The 24,206-nt window shown below is 33.6% G+C and overlaps 1 protein-coding gene across 1 annotated transcript in view; it reads left to right on the plus strand.

Annotated features, from left to right (window-relative positions):
* The first annotated feature begins 256 nt into the window (after positions 1–256).
* The window catches only part of LOC142327583 (polycystin-1-like protein 3), a 33,182-nt gene continuing 9,232 nt past the window's right edge, over positions 257–24,206 (plus strand). Inside the window, exons 1-5 of the mRNA XM_075370757.1 lie at positions 257–360; positions 16,197–16,279; positions 19,305–19,385; positions 21,818–22,009; positions 23,681–23,910. Of these exons, the coding sequence (XP_075226872.1) occupies positions 278–360; positions 16,197–16,279; positions 19,305–19,385; positions 21,818–22,009; positions 23,681–23,910 (669 nt within the window). The 5' untranslated portion in view covers positions 257–277. The remainder of the gene's footprint in view (positions 361–16,196; positions 16,280–19,304; positions 19,386–21,817; positions 22,010–23,680; positions 23,911–24,206) is intronic.

Raw genomic sequence — 24,206 nt, forward strand, 5'->3', positions numbered from 1 at the left:
TGATGCACAGAGTGTGGTATTTTGTAAAATCTAAAGGATGTGAACTATTTTAAATTGCTAGTTTAAACTGTATTAGTAGCAATATTTTCAGTTAATATTAAGATAAAAAAAGCTTACTGCATTTATATAATTTCCTTCTTTTTTTTTTCAGTTAATACGAGAAATAATGTACCCTAAGTGGTGTCAGAAATGGTCAATAGTTGATCTGATTTTAATATTGATTTATTTATTGTTGTTTTTTTTTATCCTTAAAAGATTTACTGTTGTGGAGTGTAATATGACGTCTCATCATCTTAATAAGTTATTTTCTGCTGGTACTCGTAGATCAAAAGGATTTTTCAATATTTCAAGACAATCTGAGTAAGTAAGAAGTTTATATATATGTACAATATCTTACATCAGCAAAACCAATTAATGCTAATGATCCACTGATATCACATGCTAGGATTGATTGACTTGCATATGTTGTCAAAATTTTAGGATTGCTGTGGCAATATGCAGAGTAGTTAAAATGTGATAGCCTATTTTTTGAATTCAACTACAGAATGTCTGTTAGGAAATTAGGTAAATTTTATGTAATGATTTAGTTACTACTTGCAATTGATTGAATGTTAAATTAGTTCTCCATACCTAAATAAAATTTCAATCTGAACAAAAATTTCTAGATTTCAGACAATGATTTCATCTAGATTTCATTAAAACAATGACAAAAAAAAATCTTATTATGCTGCATCTTTAGGATGCTTGTTACATTTTCTTGTTACACTTTCTTCTATGGCATCTATAAATTCATCTCACTCCCCTTTACGGCCATCTTGTCTTAGAAATCAGAAAATAGTTTGCAAGGACTATTCAGCAAGTATGGAGAGTGCCCAGCATTGTCACCTGTCGCTTGACCAGGTGTGCCACACAAGGCTTCTCTTGACAAGTTATTACCTCGCCCAAAAGATTGCACCATTAGTTCTATTTTTAAGCCTTCTTGGAAATACTGTGCATTTTCAGTTTTTCTAAGTTGAATTTATTATCAATAATAAAAAAAATATTTTATCACACTTGCTGCATTTTTTTTTATATATACCACTTAGCACTTTGTGATGTGTACTGCATCAGATGTTTTTCCTCTTAGGTGTATTTCTTCTTGGTAATTTGAAGGAAAAATTTCACCGATAATGATTTTCTTAAAAATATAATGCACACTGTAGAAATTAAAAAAACACCAAATTTTCTTGACCTAAATATTGAAAAGGATAAGAAAATTAAAATTAGAAATATATAGAAAATGAGTGTTTCCAATAACATAAATAACCTCTCTATCTAATGAATTAAATATATAGAAAATGAAAATGGATACAATAAAAACATCATTTAAGTTTATACAAATACAGCAGTGAGAAACATTTTCTATTTATAATTAATAACAATTTTCTCATATAATGATGATGATGATGATGATGATGATAATGGACAATTTCCTTTCTTGGAAAAAACATCTTGCCAACTTTTATAAAAATCAACTTTTTTAAAACTAATTAATATATATAGAATTAATTTTGGAAAGATTCTAATAAATTCTGTATAGGTTATGACAAGTAAATTAAACTATAAGCTTAATAAATTAAGTAACTTAATACATTTTTGATAAACATTCTTAATAGGTCACTATTTCTGTATAAAGGAATTATATATATGCTTGTGAGCTACGTGCCATGTGCCATAACCATAAAGAATATAAGGTAAAATAATATACACTAATTAGCAAAAAATGGATAAATGTTTATCATTTGATTGGTTTGATGCTTTTCTCCTTTCCTGTCTCTTGCCCCTTCTTCTTTCCTTCTATTGTAAAAATAAGTTGATATATACAATATAGAATTAATTTTTATTTCTAATTTCAACAATATTTATTAGTGATAACAATAAAATTTTATAAGTTAAAGTAAAATAAATAAAATTTTATAAGTATAAAGTTTTAAGTTTAGTGTTAAAAGATGTAATGTTTTAGATTGATTTCGACTTAAGAAACAATAAACTGATGAAGATAGAAATTTCTTTTTGATAGAAGAAAATGTGGTAAATTCACCTTTGCTTCTAAATGTACATTTAGGGAAAACTCTAAATTTCTTAATTTATTTTTAAACTAGTGGGTTACTCATTTGCTATTGGCTAATGGCTAACGGCTAACGTCTAATGGAACTCTTGACAGCTCAACCTCTATTGGAAGAGTAATGAGATAAAATATCCTGCAGTTTTGTTTCTTTATAAGATTTTAACCTGGTAATTGTTACTTTAACAATTAATTCTTGCCTCAAATTGTTGTGTAAATTTAATTTTTTGATAAAAAATCTAAATGTTTACACATAATTACTAATTTTTTTTTTTTTGTCTTCAGTCTTTTGACTGGTTTGATGCAGCTCTCCAAGATTCCCTATCTAGTGCTAGTCGTTTCATTTCAGTAATACCCTCTACATCCTACATCCCCCTAACAATTTGTTTTACATATTCCAAACGTGGCCTGCCTACACAATTTTTCCCTTCTACCTGTCCTTCCAATATTAAAGCGACTATTCCAGGATGCCTTAGTATATGGCCTATAAGTCTGTCTCTTCTTTTAACTATATTTTTCCAAATGCTTCTTTCTTCATCTACTTGCCGCAATACCTCTTCATTTGTCACTTTATCCACCCATCTGATTTTTAACATTCTCCTATAGCACTACATTTAAAGAGCTTCTAATCTTTTCTTCTCAGATCGCCCAAGTTTCACTTCCATATAAAGCGACACTCCAAACGTACACCTTCAAAAATCTTTTCCTGACATTTAAATTAATTTTTGATGTAAACAAATTATATTTCTTACTGAAGGCTCGTTTAGCTTGTGCTATTCGGCATTTTATATCGCTCCTGCTTCGTCCATCTTTAGTAATTCTACTTCCCAAATAACAAAATTCTTCTACCTCCATAATCTTTTCTCCACCTATTTTCAGATTCAGTGGTCCATCTTTGTTATTTCTACTACATTTCATTACTTTTGTTTTGTTCTTGTTTATTTTCATGCAATAGTTCTTGCGTGGGACTTCATCTATGCCGTTCATTGTTTCTTCTAAATCCTTTTTACTCTCGGCTAGAATTACTCTATCATCAGCAAATCGTAGCATCTTTATCTTTTCACCTTGTACTGTTAATCCGAATCTAAATTGTTCTTTAACATCATTAACTGCTAGTTCCATGTAAAGATTAAAAAGTAACGGTGACAGGGAACATCCTTGTCGGACTCCCTTTCTTATTACGGCTTCTTTCTTATGTTCTTCAATTGTTACTGTTGCTGTTTGGTTCCTGTACATGTTAGCAATTGTTCTTCTATCTCTGTATTTGAACCCAAATTTTTTTTAAAATGCTGAACATTTTATTCCAGTCGAATGCCTTTTCTAGGTCTATAAACGACAAGTAAGTTGGTTTGTTTTTCTTTAATCTTCCTTCTATTATTAATCTGAGGCCTAAAATTGCTTTCCTTGTCCCTATACATTTCCTGAAACCAAATTGGTCTTCTCCTAACACTTCCTCTACTCTCCTCTCAATTCTTCTGTATAGAATTCTAGTTAAGATTTTTGATGCATGACTAGTTAAACTAATTGTTCTGTATTCTTCACATTTATCTGCCCCTGCTTTCTTTGGTATCATAACTATAACACTTTTTTTGAAGTCTGATGGAAATTCCCCATTTTCATAAATATTACACACCAGTTTGTATAATCTATCAATCGCTTCCTTACCTGCACTGCGCAGTAATTCTACAGGTATTCCGTCTATTCCAGGAGCCTTTCTGCCATTTAAATCTTTTAATGCTCTCTTAAATTCAGATCTCAGTATTGTTTCTCCCATTTCATCCTCCTCAACTTCCTCTTCTTCCTCTATAACACCATTTTCTAATTCATTTCCTTCGTATAACTCTTCAATATATTCCACCCATCTATCGACTTTGCCTTTCGTATTATATATTGGTGTACCATCTTTGTTTAACAAAGATGGTACAAAGATTTTAATTTATGTACCCCAAAATTTTCCATAACTTTCCTGTATGCTCTGTCTATTTTACCAATGTTCATTTCTCTTTCCACTTCTGAACACTTTTCTTTAATCCACTCTTCTTTCGCCAGTTTGCACTTCCTGTTTATAGCATTTCTTAATTGCCGATAGTCCTTTTACTACTAAAAAAGGACTCCGATAGTCCTCTTCATCACTAGCATTCTTATATTTTCTACGTTCATCCATCAGCTGCAATATATCGTCTGAAACCCAAGGTTTTCTACCAGTTCTCTTTATTCTGCCTAAGTTTGCTTCTGCTGATTTAAGAATTTCCTTTTTAACATTCTCCCATTCTTCTTCTACATTTTCTACCTTATCTTTTTTACTCAGACCTCTTGCGATGTCCTCCTCAAAAATCTTCTTTACCTCCTCTTCCTCAAGCTTCTCTAAATTCCACCGATTCATGTGAAACCTTTACCTCAGGTTTTTAATCCCCAATCTACATTTCATTATCACCACATTATGGTCTCTATCAATGTCTGCTCCAGGGTAAGTTTTGCAGTCTACGAGTTGATTTCTAAATCTTTGCTTAACCATGATATAATCTATCTGATACCTTGCAGTATCGCCTGGCTTTTTCCAAGTGTATATTCTTCTATTATGATTTTTAAATTGGGTGTTGGCAATTACTAAATTATACTTCGTGCAAAACTCTGTAAGTCGGTCCCCTCTTTCATTCCTTTTGCCCAGCCCGTATTCACCCACTATATTTCCTTCCTTGCCTTTTCCAATGCTTGCATTCCAATCTCCAACTATTATTAAATTTTCATCTCCTTTTACGTGTTTAATTGCTTCATCAATCTCTTCGTATACACTCTACCTCATCATCATCATGGGCGCTTGTAGGCATATAGACGTTAACAATCGTTGTTGGTTTAGGTTTTGATTTTATCCTTATTACAATGATTCTATCGCTATGCGTCTTGAAATACTCCACTCTCCTCCCTATCTTCTTGTTCATCACGAAACCTACTCCTGCCTGCCCATTATTTGACGCTGAGTTAATTACTTTAAAGGCAACTGTCCAAAAGTCAGCTTCCTCTTCCCACCTCACCTCACTAATTCCTACTATACCCATCTTTACCCTATCCATTTCCCTTTTTAAATTTTCTACCCTACCAACTTTTTTTAAGCTTCTAACATTCCACGCTCCGACTCGTAGAATGTTATTTTTTACTTTTCTGGTGACCCCTTCCTTAGTAGTCCACACCCGGAGATCCGAACGGGGGACTATTTTACCTCTGGAATATTTTACCAAGGAAGGCGCCTCCATTATTGTTAAGTGAAAATGCAGAGAGCCTCATTTTCTTGGAAAAAAAACAGCTGTAGGTTTCCATTGCTTTCAGCTACGCAGTACTCAGAGGACTGAGTGATGTTGATACGGCCGTTTAAGTCAATTACTAATAATTATACATAATTGTAATTTTATTATCCATATTTGTTTGTAGTTTTATGACTTATAGCACTTTGAAGTCTGTTTAAATTAAAATCTTATCTTATTATTTCTATAGTGTTCAAAAATATTTACTGTTTGGTAGTGTGTGTTGCTCCCTAAAAATATAATTATAATACTTTCTGCTGTCTCCTTTGAGATTAATAATGTTTTCAGCTGTATAATAACTCAAGTTTTATCTAAATTTATGGCTTTTTTTTTATATACATTGAATTTGAGTGAGATAATCTCCAAACAAATTATTTGTCTGGAAGTAGATTTAAGAAGAAATAGAGAATTGTACCTCTTGCAGTTATCAGTTTTGGGTAACTTGGATATTCATGATATCCAGTGTAAAGCAGAAAAACTGTCAAGAAAACTTTTTTGTAAGTTTGAAGTACAGTAACTTTGTTAAATGACAAATAAATGCATAAATTTTATTATCAAAATAATACAAGAATGCACAATTTTATTATTAAAACTTGTAGAGAATTTAATTCGGAGAAAATTAATGTAATAGTCTATGAAAAAAGAAATCAACTTTTATTAAAAACAAAGAAAATGTTAATGTACTAAAACTCTGATTTTGTACAATCAATTTAGATCTTTAAAAAAATAAAGTTGGCAAAACTAACGAACTGTATGCTTTAATTTGTGCACTACTCATTGCCATAAAATTATGGTTAAGCCTAATAAGACTGTTAATAGGCGGATTATTTGTTTTTGACATTACTTTGATTGTGCTTAATCACGATGTGCTTAATATGAATTTGCTCCAGCTATGGTGGAAGTATATCGACATAGGATGAGTAGTTTAAACTGTAAAGCCCTTAGTAGAATTTTTAATAATTTTTGTGATTATGATTCACTACCCAGTATTCATGTTTAATGTGAAAGTAAACTGGTACATTGTGATGAGAGAAACCATTCTTCATGTGGTACAGCTTAGTTCTATGATTATGCAGAGAATTTTTACATTAATCAATATTCCACAAACTACTAATAACGGAAGAAATTACATGCTCTCACGGACTGCATCCTTAGTTCAGAAAGTTCAACATCTCTGGCTTTGCGACCAATCTAGATGACTGCAGTTTTGTCAATGTGTTAACAGTAATACAGCAAATACCATCTAATTCTGTTAATGTTATTTTCAAACAAAGCTAATAAATATTACCCATAATGGGATAAAGCAACAAGGAATTCACATCTGTGGCCTGAAGAAAACCCATATACTGTAGTTGAATCTACAACTACAATGATTTTTGATGAACCTTTGTTGTGGTATGGTATAATAGACAAAAAATTAGGCCCTTCATGCTAGAACACTCAATGGGGAAAAATTATCTGAAATTTAAAAAAAAAATGGATTTCTTACAATGCTTGAATTGAAATCTACAATCAGACAAATTTAATGAATGAAATTCACACATTTTTGTTAAACTACTTGTTGACAATTTAAGTTTTGTTCTGTTCTGATTTAATAATAAAATTTGATTTTTTGTTTGTTTTTCATAGACTTTATTACATCAGTTTTCTCAGAATTAAATTCTCTACTTTTGATAATAAAATTTAAGCATTTATTATTAGTGATTTGACAAAGTTACTATGCTTTAAAACTAAAAAAAAAAGTTTTTTACTGAATTTTTCTAAGAGATAAGTTTTGGGGACCTATTTCATTCAATTTTTCAGGTCAAAAACATCAAAATTACTCAGTATCTCAAATCTAGTTAAAAGTTTTATGTGGAATCTAACCTAGATTTACATTAAAAATACAATATTACCATTTTTCAAAAAATCTGTTAAATTAACACTGTACTCGTGTTGTAATTCTTCCCTCCTAATAAATAAAAACCACACTGTTTTTAGGCAAAAGTCTATTAATTTCTACTTTGGGAGATGGCAGTTCTGGGACCAGTTTTATATGAATTTTTAGGTTAAAAAAAAAAACAAAAAATACCACAAGCTCATCCATCTTTTATATAATTGTTTAAAAAATGTTTGTATGGCTTCACTTCACTGAGGGTGGGGAAGCAGAAATTGCCCTTTTTCCAATATAGTGATGAGGTTTCCATTTGAAATTTAAATTAAAAAAAGTTTATATGTTTTTATTGCATTTTTGGGCAGAAATAGTATTTTTTGAAAAATTCTTATTTTTTGGTATTTTTCTGTTACGGAGCTATGAGTTTTTGACAATTGTATAACATCCATTACAACTCATTTGTCAAAAACTGTTAATGATGTATTCAGGAGAGTGACTGCCTGCATTTTTGGTGGCATATTTTAAAATGGAAACCAAATATATTACTGGCTTTTAAATAATATTTTCAAAGTTTGAAAATTAAGTAAAATGGAAAAGACTTCTTTTGCCTTCAACAGTGTGGTTTTATTTATTAAGAAGGAAGAATAAAAACAGAATTGCAATATTTAATTATAACAGATTTTCAAATTGGCTACCATTAGTAAAAATGCAGGTGTCACTCTCCCTTAAAAGTGTAATTAACAGCTTTCGACAATTTGTTGTAATGGTGTACAAAATTTTTCAACCATGCAAAAAACAACTTGATTAGCATTAAAATTGTATTAATTGTTTTTGTAAGTTTACAATTGTCCAGCCCATAGCTCTGGAATGGCTGTGTTTAGAGAATACTTTTCTTTACTCAAAAATGTAATAAAACACGAGGTTTCCATTTGAAGTAATGAAGGAAGGTGAAAAACTGAAGATTTAAAAAAATAATACTATATACTTAATGTAGGGAAAAATTTTGAGAAGGTTTGCAGTTTGAAGTTTCTCATAAAACGTTTAGTATCTGAGATTCTACTTGTGACGATATTGAGTTGATCACACATGTGTGTGATATACAGAATGTATCATCACAAAGTTCTCCTGGGATTAGTGATTGCTTATGGTTTTTGACCTGAAAGATAGAATAAAATAAGGTCCCAGAACAATCTGTAGTAATTTTTGAGAAATCTAGGGTACTTATTAAATCAGAGAAGTATTTATTTAATGTAAATAAAAACCAAATTCTTTTTGGTCAAAAATTGGTGTAAAAAAAGTGGAAATTACACAATCTGTAAAATACATATTCTGTTAAGTACATGGTTAAGTATATGGGGTACTGTGAACTGTGCTGTTAGCAAGCAAATGTTCAAACTAATATTCACAGATAACATGATTGGTTTGCCATTGAAGCAATGCTGTACTTATTTACAATAGAGGAATATGCTGATATTGTAATTGTAATCTTATAACTGCTGCAGTAGAATATGAAATACATTTTCTGAATCGCAGGATCCCAGAATCTTTGGGAAACAGGTTTGCTACCTGGTATTTGTATCAGCTATGAATGAACTGTCAAACGCAATGTTATTGATAAAATTATTATCGATGCAGTTCAGCGCAGACCAGGTGTCTGGTACACATCTTGCATTAGTATGTCTTGCATTACTATGACGTCTCTGATCTGAGTTTTGCATTTGATGATTTGGAAGACACTTAACAAAAGATGTTTTATCCTTATCTTAAACAATCAGTTCAACATCTACACCAAGGATATGATGGTCTGCTTCGCTTGGTGTTCTGTAACTGATGGAATACAAATTGTCAACTCAATGGTTTGTTTAAAGACAGGCAAATTTCACTCAAGATGTCAAAAATTTAACGCAGTGAATATACATTGGCAGATGTAAATCCTCATAAAATGGTGGAAGGCAATTCTCAACCCAGATTTAGCATCAATGTATGGTGTGGCCTTTTTCACAATCAGCTGTTTGGACAGTTCATATTATCTAGCCGCTTAAATGCTAAGGTCTACTTGCACTTTCTTCAGGAATTGCCGCAGCTACTTGAAGAGTTTCTCTAGCACGGAGATAGATATTTCCAGCATGATGGCGTATCTCTCCCACTTCTCTTGTACAGTTTCCAGTTTTTTAGATCATGTACCTGAGAAATGGATTGGTTGTGGAGGTCCACATTCCTGGCCAACAAGATTGCGTGATCTAACACCTTTAAATTTTTGTGTCTGGTGATTGATGAAAAATATTGCATACAAAACAAAAATACATTCTCATTAGGAATTAATTACCCACATTAAGGATGTGGCTGAGCAACTTTAAGAACTAAAAAGAGCAACAAAAGCAGTACAGAAGCATGCTAAGAAATATGTTGAAAATGGTGATCTCATTTTTGAACATCTATTTATTATAAATTGGTATGTGCAATGCCAAGATACTGAAATAAGGATTAAATCAAAACCTAAGCAGACAACAATTGTTAATGAATGTATGCCTACAACTGTCCATGATGATGATGAGGTAGTGTGTATATGAAAAATTGATAAAGCAATTAAACACATAAAAGGGAATGAAAATTTAATAATAGTTGACATTAGATTGCAAGCATCGGAAAATGCAAGGAAGGAAATATTGTGGGTGAATATGGGTTGGGCAAAAGGAGTGAAAGGGGGGCTGGCTTATTTAGTTTTGCAAGAAGTATAATTTAGCAAATGCCGGCACCCAGTCTAAAAATCATAATAGGAGAATATACACATGGGAAAAGCTGGGTGATACTGCAAGGTATCAGATTAGAAACAACTTGTAGATTGTAAAGCATAACCAGGAGCAGACGTTGATAGCGACCATAATTGATAATGAGATGCAGATTGGGGTTTAAAACCCTGAAAAAAGGAGTCAGATGAATCTGTGGAATTTGGAGAAGCTTCAGGAAGTGGAAGTAAAGCAAAAGATCTGAATAAAAAAGATACTGTAGAAAATATAGAATGGGAGAATGCTTAAAAAGGAAATTCTTAAATCAGCAGAAGTGCTAGTAGAAAAGGTTGCGTATCAGGATATATTGCAGTTGATGGATGAATGTAGAAAGTATAAGAATGCTAGTTAAGAATTACCATAAACAGGAAGTGCAAATTAGAGAAAGAAGTAGATTAAAGAAAAGTGTTCAGAAGTGGAAAGAGAAATGATCATTGGTAAAATAGACCAAGCATGCAGAAAAGTTAAGGAGAATTTTGTGTCCATAAGTTAAAATCTAATAATGTGTTAAATAAAGGTTGTACACCAATTTATAATACGAAAGAAAAGGTTGATAGGTGGGTGGAATATATTGAACAGTTAAATGGAGGAAATGAATTAGAAACGTATTATAGAGGATGAAGAGGAAGTCAAAGAGGATGAAAGGGGAGATACAATACTGAGATCTGAATTTAATAGAGCATTAAAGTATTTGACTGGCAGAAAGGCTCCTGGGAAAGATGGGTTACTTGCAGAATTGCTACACAGTGCAGGTGAGGAGGCAGTAGATAGATTATACAAACTGGTTAGTAATATTTATGAGAAAGTGAAATTCTGTTAGGCTTCAAAAAGAGTTTATTATCATGATATGAAAGAAAGCAGGAGCAGATAAATGAATACAGAACAATTAGCTTAACTACTCATGCATCAAAAATCTTAAATAGAATTCTGTACAGAAGAATTGAGAGGAGAATGGAAGAAGTGTTCAAGACCAATTTGGTTTCAGGAAAAGTATAGAGACAAGGAAATTTGTTTGCTTGGAATTTCTCCTGCCACCTCCCCATTCGGTCACCCTAAAGCATAAGACCGAATGTCTCTGCCACAAACGGCTATTGAGCCTCGAAACAGTTTAGCGACCACTGTCCTAACTAGCTCCGAGAGCTAACCTAAACGCGTGAGCGAAATAAGTGTTGTATCATGCACCTGGGCAGTCAAAGATCATGTGTTCGTTCAACTGGACCTCCTTGCACACCTACAGCTCATCAGCTGCCAGGCGGAATCGAAACAAATATTGGTTTAAATTTACATGGTTGGAGAGCACTCGGGCTCCCATTGCCTTAAAATCGAAGGAGAGGCATACCATCCCCCAAATCATGTATAAACTTATACAAGGATCTACACTTAGTTGTGGCATGCCATTCTTGCTGCCATGCTTCCATCGCGAAGCTGTAAAGCCTCCTCCGCAGGCGCGAGATGGGGAACTTTTTAATATTTAGAACCGGTGCATTGAGATCACCGTTCCGCTCCCGTATAGGCCCGGCTCGAATCCTCATCACAAATACCTCGGCCTCCCTGACGAACTAACAGAAGACAATCATCGGCGAAAGCCTGGTCCTTGACCCCTTCCGGGAATGTCGGTCCCAAAAATCCGTCGAATACCAGGTTCCATAGCAAGGGACCGAGAACGGAATCCTGTGGGCTTCCCCTGGTGACGGACTACTACCCTGGTGACGGCAACTAGGTACGCATCCTTCAACAGTGCCTTGCGATCAGACAAGTAGTCATGTACTACGGCCTGCAGGGCTACGGGAATATTGCGGCGTTCCAACTCATAGAGGACAGAACTCCAACACAAGGAAGGAAATGCGGCCTCTGTCAATAAAAATTGCTGAAACATATTTATTGTGGCGTCTTCCACCTCGGCAAGAGCATTTAAGATGCAATCCTCGGTGCCAACCCCTTTTATAAAGACATACTGCCCTCGATTTAGAAGTGAGTTCATATCGATGCTTTCCCAAAGTCGTTCCACAACCAGCCTTTCTTCAAGCAACTTGCCGATTACCGACAAGAGGCTGATGGGTTGATAACTACTGACCTCACTCGGATCCTTTACTGATTTTTAAGAGTACTCTCACCAAAGCCACCTTCCAACAAGTTGGAAAGCAACCCCAGCTTAGACATCCCGAAAACAGTCTGCCAAGCGGCTCTCCTATGACAGGCAGCAGATGATAGAAAATATCCGGGTCAAGTTGGTCAATCCCCGGTGTCTTTCTCAGTGCCATTCGAGAAACCACTCTGTCTACATCTACGGGTTCCACAGTCCATACGCCAGGGAATGGTGTCTCACCCGCCGTAACGCAGACTTCTGCTTCACTCTCCGGAGCATCTGGAAACAAGAGTATCCAAGAACGCCTGGTAAGTCGCCACAGATGTTAGTGTGATCTCGACCACCAAACCCGTATCGAACACTGGACAACACGTACAATGGCTTTGGACGGTAACATGACTTCGCGAGCTGCCAGGGGTTGCGCTGCAAATCGCGTGTAGATTCTTGCCAAAACTTGAGTTTGGCTTCCTTGATAGCATGAAAATACTCATTACGGGCGTGTCGGTTGATCCGCAGACCCTCAGCGCGCACATTATCAATTATAATCCCCGTTAGGAAGCGACGTTGGTATCTTCTCCTAACGGATCTTCTTTCTTTTTCCTGTTTTGCCTCCGGTAACTACAGTTTAGATAATACTTCAGAGGATGAATGAGGATGATATGTATGAGTGAGAATGAAGTGTAGTATTGTAGTACTTCTCAGTTCGACCATACCTGAGATGTGTAGTTAATTGAAACCCAACCACCAAAGAACACCGGTATCCACGATCTAGTGTTCAAGTCCGTGTAAAAATAGCTGGCTTTACTAGGACTTGAACGCTGGAACTCTCGACTTCCAAATCAGCTGATTTGGGAAGACGCGTTTACCACTAGACCAACCCGGTGGGTCTCCTAGCGGATCTACCTCTTGCTCGCAGCACGCTAAGGTCAGAGGACCACCATTTTTTCCCAGGTTTCCGCGTGCGTTTAATAGATGGCTCCCCGGTACCCCGGAAGCAGCGGTCATGACGGCTCCAGGCACTCTCAGATTAGCGGACTGGCCACTACCTAAGGATCCGTTCATTGGCCGAGGCCGCCATAGGACTCTATCGCAGCCAGTCTTGATGGCCCGGCCGAATTGCTCAGCCATCAATTCCATGCGTCATTCCAACCCCTGTAAGGCAGCCGCACACTCGCGCCGCAGCCTGTCCTGATCCAGGCTTCTTAGGTTATACCGTCCCAAATCTGGAGCTCTTGGACCGGCACCGTAAGCGGTTTCATAGGTTATAAGCCTATGATCACTCACACTGTCTTCGGGCCAGACAGTCCAACTACTCTTACATCTAAGCAGATCGCCCTTCACCAAGGTGATGTCGATGTAACTTTACACCAACTCGGAAGAGAAAGTCGGCGGTTCTTCTGCTTCGTTAAGCAAGTAGAGTTTCCTGGCTTCAACGAACTGTGAGAGACCAGCGCCTCTGGGGTCAGTGAGTGGTGAACCCCAGGCGGAGCATTAGCGTCCAGAGCAACCAGCACTCTTGATGCCCGGGAGACCGTCCAGAATCCGCCCCAACTTCATCGATACTCCATCCAAGCTGGAAGTATCCCAACACCAGTACACCATCAAGCGTACCCCTCGTGACTTGCACGACAGTGCAAGTCAGAAAAGCATCCAGAAGACACCCAACGAGATCGAGCCGACGACGATCGCAGAGAGCGGCCGTCCCCCAGGAGAATGAATGACATCAATCCCGTGGAAGCCGACCACCCCATTCCCGACCGTGTACGGCTACTGGACCAAGAGGACCTTAGCCATCCTCGAAAGCTTCCTCCAATTCAGGCGTCGCTTTACGCCGTATTATGCACGATCTTCTCCCTCGGATCCAGCACTTTTTTCAGGGTTAGCTCTGTTGGCTGGCGAAGCCCCAGACCAGGTGTAATCGGAACCACCATGACAGTGGCCCTCTTAATTTTGACAGCCGGTACCTGGGCTGGCAGCGGTGGACTAGGCCGCTTAGGCCTAGGGGCGGCAAAGGAGACAGGCTTTTTAACCTTTTTAACTGTATCAAGGGCTTGGTTGACATCCTGGACGCTTTCACACCTTAAAGCCAGCTCAGCAACCAAACGACTACATTCGGACAGGAGTCTACTAACTGCCGACCCTCCACCGAAATCTGAGACTTCTTATTTGAGGAGAATTTAGAACACGCAGACCGTATCTCCTCAGTCTCCCCAAACCATCAGCTCCAGAGTTAGACCTCTCTAAGGAAGGTTTCACCCAGAGGTTTCCAGCTTAGAGCTGACCCCCGCGCCAGTCTTTCAGACTGGCTGCCCCTTCCAGAGACTAGGTCTCCCTGCACGGTTTCAACCAAAGTCTTCCCCACTCAGCCTGACACTAAGGCTTTGGCAGAAGTTTGTGTACATTCCGTTGGTGCACAAGGACCTCCATTATCCTTGTGTAGACCTCCAAAACCTCCTTCTCAGAGGACCGAGGCCTCAATGGAGACCTGCCGAGTGACCTCGCCATGAAGGGGTCACCAGCCACCATTTCCTTGGCTAAACCGACCCAAGTCATCAAAGCAACCCCCTCCGGATTGCGCCATAACTGCTTAACAGAACAAGGCAGGTAGGTACCATACCAAGTACTATGTTAACACCCTGAATGAATCTATACCTATCTATCTCACAATACCAGGTGAACGTTCACAATTTCGTTCTCGAGCAAGGCCATCTGTTCTCACACAACCCGTTCGAGAAGTCCAGAGCTAAAAGCTCCTAATGCAGACCACCAGTGAGATCGGAGCGAATTGCTTCCCGAACCTGCCAGAGGATCTAGAAAAATTCTTTGGCCTCACGAAGCTATGAAATGGGGACATGATTTGACAAAGGAAAACATCCTTAGCTGACAATGGCACTACTGCAACACTATGTGGGTGTGTAACCCAAACTCCACAACAGCGCAGGTTGACTACAGCCACTGATCGTTGCCAGTCCTGACAACAAGAACATAGGCACGCTGTACTTGTTGAAAGCAAATTATTGTTATAGGTAGCAGCAAACACAAGTTTTAAAGCACAGGGCTAGAGGCCGAGAAGCGATAAGGACAAGGAAAACAATTTTAGTGCTCGGATTAATAGTAGAAGCATTTATAGACTTGAATAAATAACATGTACTGGAATAAAATGTTCAGCATTTTAAAAAATTTAGGGTTCAAGTATAGAGGTCGAGCAATTGCTAACATTTACCGGAACCAAACTGCAAAGAAATAATTGAAAAGCGTAACAAAGAGAAAAAAAATTATTTGGGAAGTAGAATTACTAAGCAGGAATGACATAAAATGCTGAATAGCAAAGGTGAAATGAGCTTTGAGTCGTAAGCTAATATAATTTGCTTACATCAAAAATTAATTTAAACATCAGGAAAGCATCTTTGAAAGTATACATTTGGAGTGTAGCTTCAAACCTTTCTTTCTAACCTTTCTTTGTTTTATCCAATTTTTGCTGAAAAGTTTTTTGTGTTCCCATTTAACAGTTATTATACATCAAATGTAAAAAACAGGTTTTTTATCCCAATTTATTGGTTTTCACTGCAGATTTCTCAAAAACTACCACAGGTATGATTCTCTGGGACTTGTTTTATTTGATTTTTTATATCAAAAACCATAAGAAATCACCTAATTCTGCCCCTTAATTAATGTCTTAAAAACTTTCAGTACGATTTCATTTCACTGGGATAGCTGAAATCTGAGCAAAATCTTTTACTAGCTGCATTTTATCTTTGCAAACGCTACATATTAGGACATATATGTTTGTGTGAATTTTTTCCATTATTTTCACTAGTAGAATAGACTATGAAAGTCCCAGACAACTTCGTGATGTATCTTGTGTATATAATATTAATAGTTATTATATTTTGAAATATATTTTTAAAATCCTTTTCTCTATTCTTAAATTAACTGAACATAATTTTGTGAGTTTCGGTGTTCTGAACTATTTGAATATGCTAGATATGTTAAAATCACATTTAAATAAGTTTTCTAATTTACATTTCTTCTTTTTTAATATGTTTAGATTTTTGGATTTCTTGGCTTATAATTTTTTAGAAAAGATACATGTGTTAAGTTATTATAGTAATGACCAAATAGATGCTGATGGTAAGTGCGTTTCATATAATTATATATTTAAATTGCTCAGTGTGTTTAATTTTTAAAATGAAAATTTATGTTAGTGTATTGTACTTAATATCTGGCTGTTTTTTGAGATCATTTCTGAAATAATGGAGTTCTGAAACAAGGAAATGTCTTTAATAACTTTTCTTTCCATCCACTTGAAAAAATAAGGATCTATGATTCCAAAGTAGTCATATCAAATAAAGCAATTACACATAGCCAATGAAGAAGGTGCATTTAATGTTATTTTTTCAAGTCATTTAGGTTTTTTATTCACTGCCGTACATGGATAAATCCTATTATTGAATTCCTGTAGTGGTATAACTAGTGAAAATAGCATATGTAATATGATGCTCCTTACAATTGATTTTTTATTGCTTCTCTGCCCAGTGTTTGATGGATGTACAGAGAAAACCTGATCTCTTAATTGCAGAAGCAGCTGGTAAAAAGTTCAGTATTCTCATAATATGGAGTGTTGACATTATTAATTAAAAATCATATTTAATGCTTAATCACAATCACTTAAGTTTTCACTTGTTTGATTTACTGAACAAATGATTAAGATCCATTCTATGACAAGTCTACTATTCCATTGCTTCTAAAACATTATCTATCATGTAGATTCTTAATGAAACTACTGCTTTTTGCTTTGATGCTAGTGCACCTATTGCACAGTACCAAACTAACCTGTTAAGTTCAAAAATCATCAGTCCCATGCCCGACTCTGTAGAATTAAAGTCTGACACTTGCTCTTTGTTTTTTAATTTGGAATGTTTAGATCTGGTCACTACCATACTGATCAAATTGATAGTTTTCACACTATCTGAAAATTTTCTGTAGACTAGTAGATTAGCTGTAATTTTGCTAAAAACTTTATCTATTAAATATTTAAAGCTAGAAATCACCAGTCTAGGAATAAAATGGTTCATTTATGTACCTTTGGCAAAATGCATACAAATACATGCCATGTGTTTACTGTCACCAAATTTCGCAAAAACTGCGAAATCTGTTTTTTCAATGGGCAGTAGTTAGAAAGCCTATTTTCTCTGACAGTGCCAATCGCAAAATAAAACTTTTTGGTTCAGTAAATTAAACAAGTCATATATAGAAAAGAAATTATCAAAAATATGTTATGCTCATTAGGATTGCTCAAAACATTTAACAAATCTAGTAATGCTTGTGTCCCCCAGATTCAGATTTTTCTTATCTGAACTACACAACACCAAAGCTTAAATCCCAATCTAATTGGGTTTCCCTTAATAAATATTTTTGCTGAATGCCTACCAAAATACGGAAACATTTCTTCATCAGTAGGTAATTATAAACACCAAATTATAAATTCTGTTTGTTGATAAACATAGAAACTAAACATTGTTTAAAATAATGACATCTATAAAAATAGTAAAATGACAAACAAAATCCCCTTTGTGGGATTGCAAAGTTAAATTTAAGAAAACATATGCTAGAAAAACATTTAAGAAAACATTAAACGTATGTCTAGCGTGTGATTCATCAATCTATAAGCCAAAGTTGTGTAATCACACAGTTATTTTTAACAACTAGTGTTCATTATCAGTTTACAAAGTAAATAAATTTCATGAAATGATGAATAAAAATGGAAATAAAATAGAAATATTATTTCTAACAAGCATATCACGATCATTATATACCTTATACAGAATGGGGTACATGATCTTGTGAAAGTTAATATGCAAATAAACTTTCTAATTAAAAACCTATAACCATATAACTTTTTTCTGATTACTTAAGAAAATAGACAACTGTGCAAAAATTTTAATAGAAATCGAAAAGAAAAAAATGTTAAGAGAGGTTTGTGTATGCACCATTGATGGTTAATCAGTTAATGAAATTAATTTCCTTTGGTTGTTGTTCCTCACTAATGAAATTTCCTCTTCACTTATTTTCTTGACTATTACATGATTATCTAAATAAAAATAAAGAAAAAATGGTTGGGTTCTGTGTTTATTATAGTTACTTTTATTAATTTCTATATATGTATTATATTACCCTTCATTCAGTATTTTAAGTTTTTACTGTTAACCATAGATTTACTTTTAAGTCTTCCATTAATAAAAATATTTGTTAAATAAAATATGTTAATTAAAATGCATGTAAATTAAAGTGCTAAAACTAATGATTGTAAACAATGTGGTAGTCACAGGTCACTCCCAAAAATGTCAAGTCATATAAAAATAATAAATAGGCCTCTAAGGAAACTGAGAAGTGAAGTGGTTTCATATTTTCTTAACTGAGCCAAATGTGTGTTGGAGTATCAGTGTAACAAACCCATTGAACAATGGGTGATGCTCAGCTCTACAAATGACACATTAATTTTATTCACTGCAGGGACTAATGGTATAATGAACATTATTATTCTCAGAAGCAATAGCTCTGCTGGTGCCTGTTGCATGTATGTTGGCTACTCTCAGCAACCACATGAAAGACTGGAACAGATACATACAATACAGCATATTCATGAACTATTTTCTATAGTGAAGCAATCTTTTATATATATTGTTTTGACTCTGTAAAGAAATATGCTAATTCAAATATATACAAAACCTGGGGTCTTCATCCGAAGGCCCCAGGTTCGAATCCCAGTCAGGGATGGCATTTTTGCATGCTAAAAAATGTCATTTTGTCTTATCCCAGAGGTTAAAAATAACAATTTTAATACCTGTTGATGCTATTTTAAAAAAAATTACAAATATATATATATATCCTTCATAAGTAGAGTTTATGAGCTCTCATGGGTAATTTTTCTTGTAAAAGAGCCGATTCAGTGCATGATTATTTTGCATAGATTTTTTAGAAGAATAATTTTATAAGAATTAAGGAAGAATAATTTGAAAAAGTCATTTTGAAAGCACTGTTTTATGGCCTTATAGACTACTGAATATATTCAGATATAAATGTGTTAAGTGTTTTAATTTTAATCAAAGTACACATTTGTCATTTGTCTCAGTGAAAAATTGTATGTTTGAAATAGGTGAAGATAAAATTGGATTTTTGGAAGATTATTTCAACAGACTGGTTGGTGTTCCAAGACTTCGACAACAGCGGGTTCAAAGTATGATTGATATCATTTTCTTTCTATTGAACAAAAAAATTTGAGTGGAATGGATTTTTCAATGATTATACAAAAAAAAATTTATATAATGTAAGAAATTGGGTTGAAATAATACTTTCTATCCATGATTGTTGATCATTGGTAGTGAGGAAGCATATCAGTCCAAAACATTTTGTTATTCAGCTAATGTAATTGTCCACCATTCAACTATTAAGATAACTCCTACCTCTGCATTATGGATTTTTATTTTTTCAGAGTTGTCCAGATGTTATAGCAATTGTGAACATTAAACTAAAGTGAATAGATGCATTAACCTTTATTTACTGAGTAAGTGCATCTTATCAATGGTGAAACTAAAGCATCATTTCCACAGTAGGGATAAACGACCAATACTGTTACTGCTTCTGCAGTGCCATGAATATGCCAGAGTAGTCTGTTTGCACGGCCGCTATCATTGAACATTCAAACAAAAAATAGATTATCTGGGTTGTTTAATTTCTTGACATCAAGAAATGCAAAATCTAATTAAAATTGTTTAGAAATTTTTTTATTTTTATTTTACGATTAAACTATTCTGTAATTCTCATAACCAAACAGTTATAGACAAAACAATGTCTCATATCGCTCACAGAAAAAAGACCCCTTCCTTAAGAATAACATCCATTCCATGTCAAGTTTACCAGAATAATTGTGAAATGTTTTCCTGTTACCTTTAATTAGCTGATTATACTGTTGTAAATCAGTATGTCAATCCCACTAATATGCAACTTATATTCAGCCATATAAACAACACAATTCTGTTCGCTGCAAGGACTGGCTGTTTAGTGAACATCATTATTCTCACAGAGAACAACTTGCTGATGCCTCATATCTCAGGTGCTTTGCATATCTCTCAACCATAGAAGAATTAAAACCGATAATGTGTAACAACAGACAATTGAATTTCAATGTTTTAATTATTAAAATCAAGACCGAATATAATGTAATGTCCAGAAGATGTTTCTAAATTGGTAAGTTTTTTTTTATTCTATGGTTTCTTCATTGAAAATATATATTTCTTTTAATTTTTTTTTATTCATGTAAGTTAATGATTATTATATTGGTAATAGTAATATTATGTTTTGTGAAAACATAATACAATGCATTTTTGTTAATTTCTTTTTGCTTTGTTTCATCATTTTTAATTCTCTCTACATATAAAATTCTAAATACAAATATTTGGTCATTTATTAATGCTACACAATAGAACTTGTTACAACAATGAAGCAGTGTGCTCACTTCTATAGTGGAAATAATAGATTCAGTTGTATTTTCTGATAACTGTCCCTTAATATTCACCTGACACTAGGGGATCTATTTTATCCAGAGGTAACCATAAAGAAAATTATTAAAAATTAAAATGAACATTTTCTATGAAAATATAGCTATAGGATTTTCTACTTTCTTCTGTTATGTGCTTATTTAAGTTTGTTTTGTGTTGAATATGTATCATGTTTATCAAATGCTCACAAGTATTTGAGCAAATATAGTATTTAAAACTGAAAAAAGAAACGCAGCCCAAACTTACATATATTCTTTGAACATAAACTGTGTATGTTTTCCTAGCCACTCTAAAACTGGCTTTAATTGTACCATCAATTTAGAAGAATCAGTTTTTTTTTCAGAATAGTTGGATGAAAATAAGTTTCAGCTATAAGTTTCAGCTTGACATTGTACTTTACCCAAATTCAATCCACAAAGTTGTAATAATAGTAAAATATTGGTTATTAAAGATATCAAAATTGTTATGTATTTTATTAAAGGCAAAAAATTTAAAAAAAATTAAATTAATTTTAAAAAAATTAAAAAAGGCAAAAAATTAAAAATTTGGTTAGGATTACTTTGTTAGCATTGGTTTACAACATTTATATCGATAATAAAATACTAAGTCTAATGCTATCAACCTTCACTAAACTCCCAAGAAAAATAACAATTTGGTTTAAAAAACGTAACAAAAAATTGAAGATTGTGTAAACCTAACACAAAGAAATGATTAGAATAATTTCTTCATACAAATAAGTTTTTTAAATAAATAAATAAAAAATTACTAAAATTATCTATTTAATATAATTTAAAATTGTATTTTAAATTGTATTCTGTTGATAGATAACTATAATAAATCAATTACATCTAATGTAACAGTCAATTCAAAGAATAATTCTAAATTAACAAAATTCTAATGCGAGTGTTGTGCTTTTTTCTAATGCTGATAAACAGGCTATTTTTCCAAGCTTAAAACACTACTGTTCAGAGAATTCATAAGATTGTAGATTGTATTTGTTTGAAGTGAATTTGGTGATCTTATTTGTTACTTAGTTATGGTTTAGTTTATAATTACATTAAGTTTACAAATTGTAATTGTTAGTGTTACTTTTACTATAATTCTTTTATAGGAAATTCATGTCTGATACCTGCAGATTTTGAGGATTTTTACAAGGTGTGTAATGATATGCTTGAAGGTAACCAAGATACAGTTGATTATAGAAAACATTGGCTTCAAAAAACCAGACCTGCTACTGAAGGTGTAATGGGTGAAATTTGGAATTACATGAGTGAAAAACAAACACGAATGTTTGGAGTATATGGTATATTTTAATTTAAAAAATGAAATATTAGTAACTGTGCTCTTAACTAATTTAGGTATTATACTGGTATGGTAATTCACAAAATTATTTTTTCACTGCAAATGAACTGAGTATATTGGGATGAAATGTTTATTTTTTATTTTGATGGCTCTTTGTTGTTGTTGATATCTTCAGTCAACTTTTATTCTCTGTTAGTATTGTAATTTTTAGGATTTTTGCCTTACATCATCTTTTTCTAACAAAAAACATGGTTGACCCTCACTGGGAATAGAGCATGAAATCTCCTAGTTTTGAGCTAGCAAGCTAACTGCTTCATCAAATGGGTTGCAGGTTCTGCATTTTATTCTTATCTTTCCACGTGGCCCATAAATATTTAAGTGCAACACTTTTCATAGAATGTATGTTTCTCTACGCTTCTTTGAATATACTGACAAAAAGTTAGGCTAGTTTTGTACTGCAACAGTAGTCTTTCCATGGTTTCATTGTTACATGATTAGTTTATAAGAAAAAAGCCATACCAGATGTCATCATTCTTTGAAAATTAGAAAGGAAAAGAGATAAATTAGAATTTTGTTAAAAAGTATATACCAAATTGCACAGCAGTGTCTGGAGAAGATTCTTTAGCCAAAAATAAGAAAAAAATATGTTAGTGAGTTTCAGCTCATGAAACATTTAGTCCTGCTTTCTGCTCCCTCTGTGAAATTAAACCATACTAAAATTCCCAGATCTCAATCTGGGTAATATTGGGTAAAACGTGAAAACATTTATTTGGCCAGAAAACATTTTTTCAGGGTTGGAATAAAATAACTTTGTTAAATAATAAAGAAATAACAATAAACAAATAAAAATTTCTAGTTAAATTTCTAATTCTGAGAAAATTGATGTAAATGTTTATTAAAATTAAATACAACTGGATCAGAAAAGTGATATAATATTTTAAACAGAACAGTTTTTGTATACTAGAAAAAGTCTTACCACTTTTCCAATCCAGTTTGTTTTGTTTATAATTAAAGCTGACTTCTCAAATTTGTGTTTAATTTTAATAGAAGCTAATTTACATCAATTTTCTCTGAATTAAATTCTCTACAGAGTTTACTTAAAACTTTTGCTTTTTGTAAATTCACAAAGATATTTTCCAAAACTCAAATTTCTTAATAAAGAACCATTAAGAAGTACTAAATTTACCTCTGATTTGTAGCCCAAGAATTTTAGTATAGTTAATTTCACAGAAAGAGCAAAAGCAGGGCTATATGTTCGAGTCGAAACTCTTAATTTTAAACTCTTAATGAACTTTTTTTCTTATTTTTGGGTATAGAATCATCTCCTGAGAGACTGCTGTGCAATTTGTAGTCACCTGTGTATTTATGCGTAGATAATAAATTTTAATTAATCTTGGCTATGTAATATATGTTGCATGTAAATAATATTGTTCTACGGAGGAAACTTATAGTATGCAGTAATGTGTAATGTGTCATATCTTTGTGATCACAACAGTGTTGTGTATACAGCATTGTTTTCCAAAAATATGAATGAGGTTGACGCTATTTAGTACCTGCGCCTTAAACAATCTGAATCACCAGAAACTCATAATTTTAACTATTAAATAAATTATCAGTATCATGAATCTTGGAACAGAACAAGATTTAAAAATAGTTTTTTTTGTTTTTTCAGGGAAGTCTGGAAAGTATTATGATGGAGGAGGTTATGTTGTAAAGTTTGGTAACAACAGAAAGAAATCTCGTACTATAGTGGAATATATCAGAGAACATGATTGGATGGATGATTTAACTAGAGTTGTTTTTATGGAATTTCTTTTATATAATGTTAACACAAATATATTTACAGCAGTAATATTTATGGCTGAGAATTTTGCATCGGGTGCATTTATAACAAAAATGATGGTGAATTTTACTTACGTGTGTTTTTATATAAGAATATCATAATGGTTAAGCTCTTCCCCCTCCCCACCCTAGTTATCAGTTTTAGGGATATATTTGGCTGGAACCAGTACCTGTTGCTATTCCTCAGGAAAGCAATGTACAAGATGTAATAATAATAATAATAATTCTGTATCTAAAAATAACATTTCTGTAGAGACTGATCTCTCTCTAGTTAATAAAAACAAAATATCTTGTTAATATTTTTTTGTCATATCTTGTCAATTTTTTCAACCACCTGCAGATTACATTAAAAAAAA

Source organism: Lycorma delicatula, chromosome 7 (genome assembly GCF_047948215.1).
Source record: "Lycorma delicatula isolate Av1 chromosome 7, ASM4794821v1, whole genome shotgun sequence".
NCBI lineage: Eukaryota > Metazoa > Arthropoda > Insecta > Hemiptera > Fulgoridae > Lycorma > Lycorma delicatula.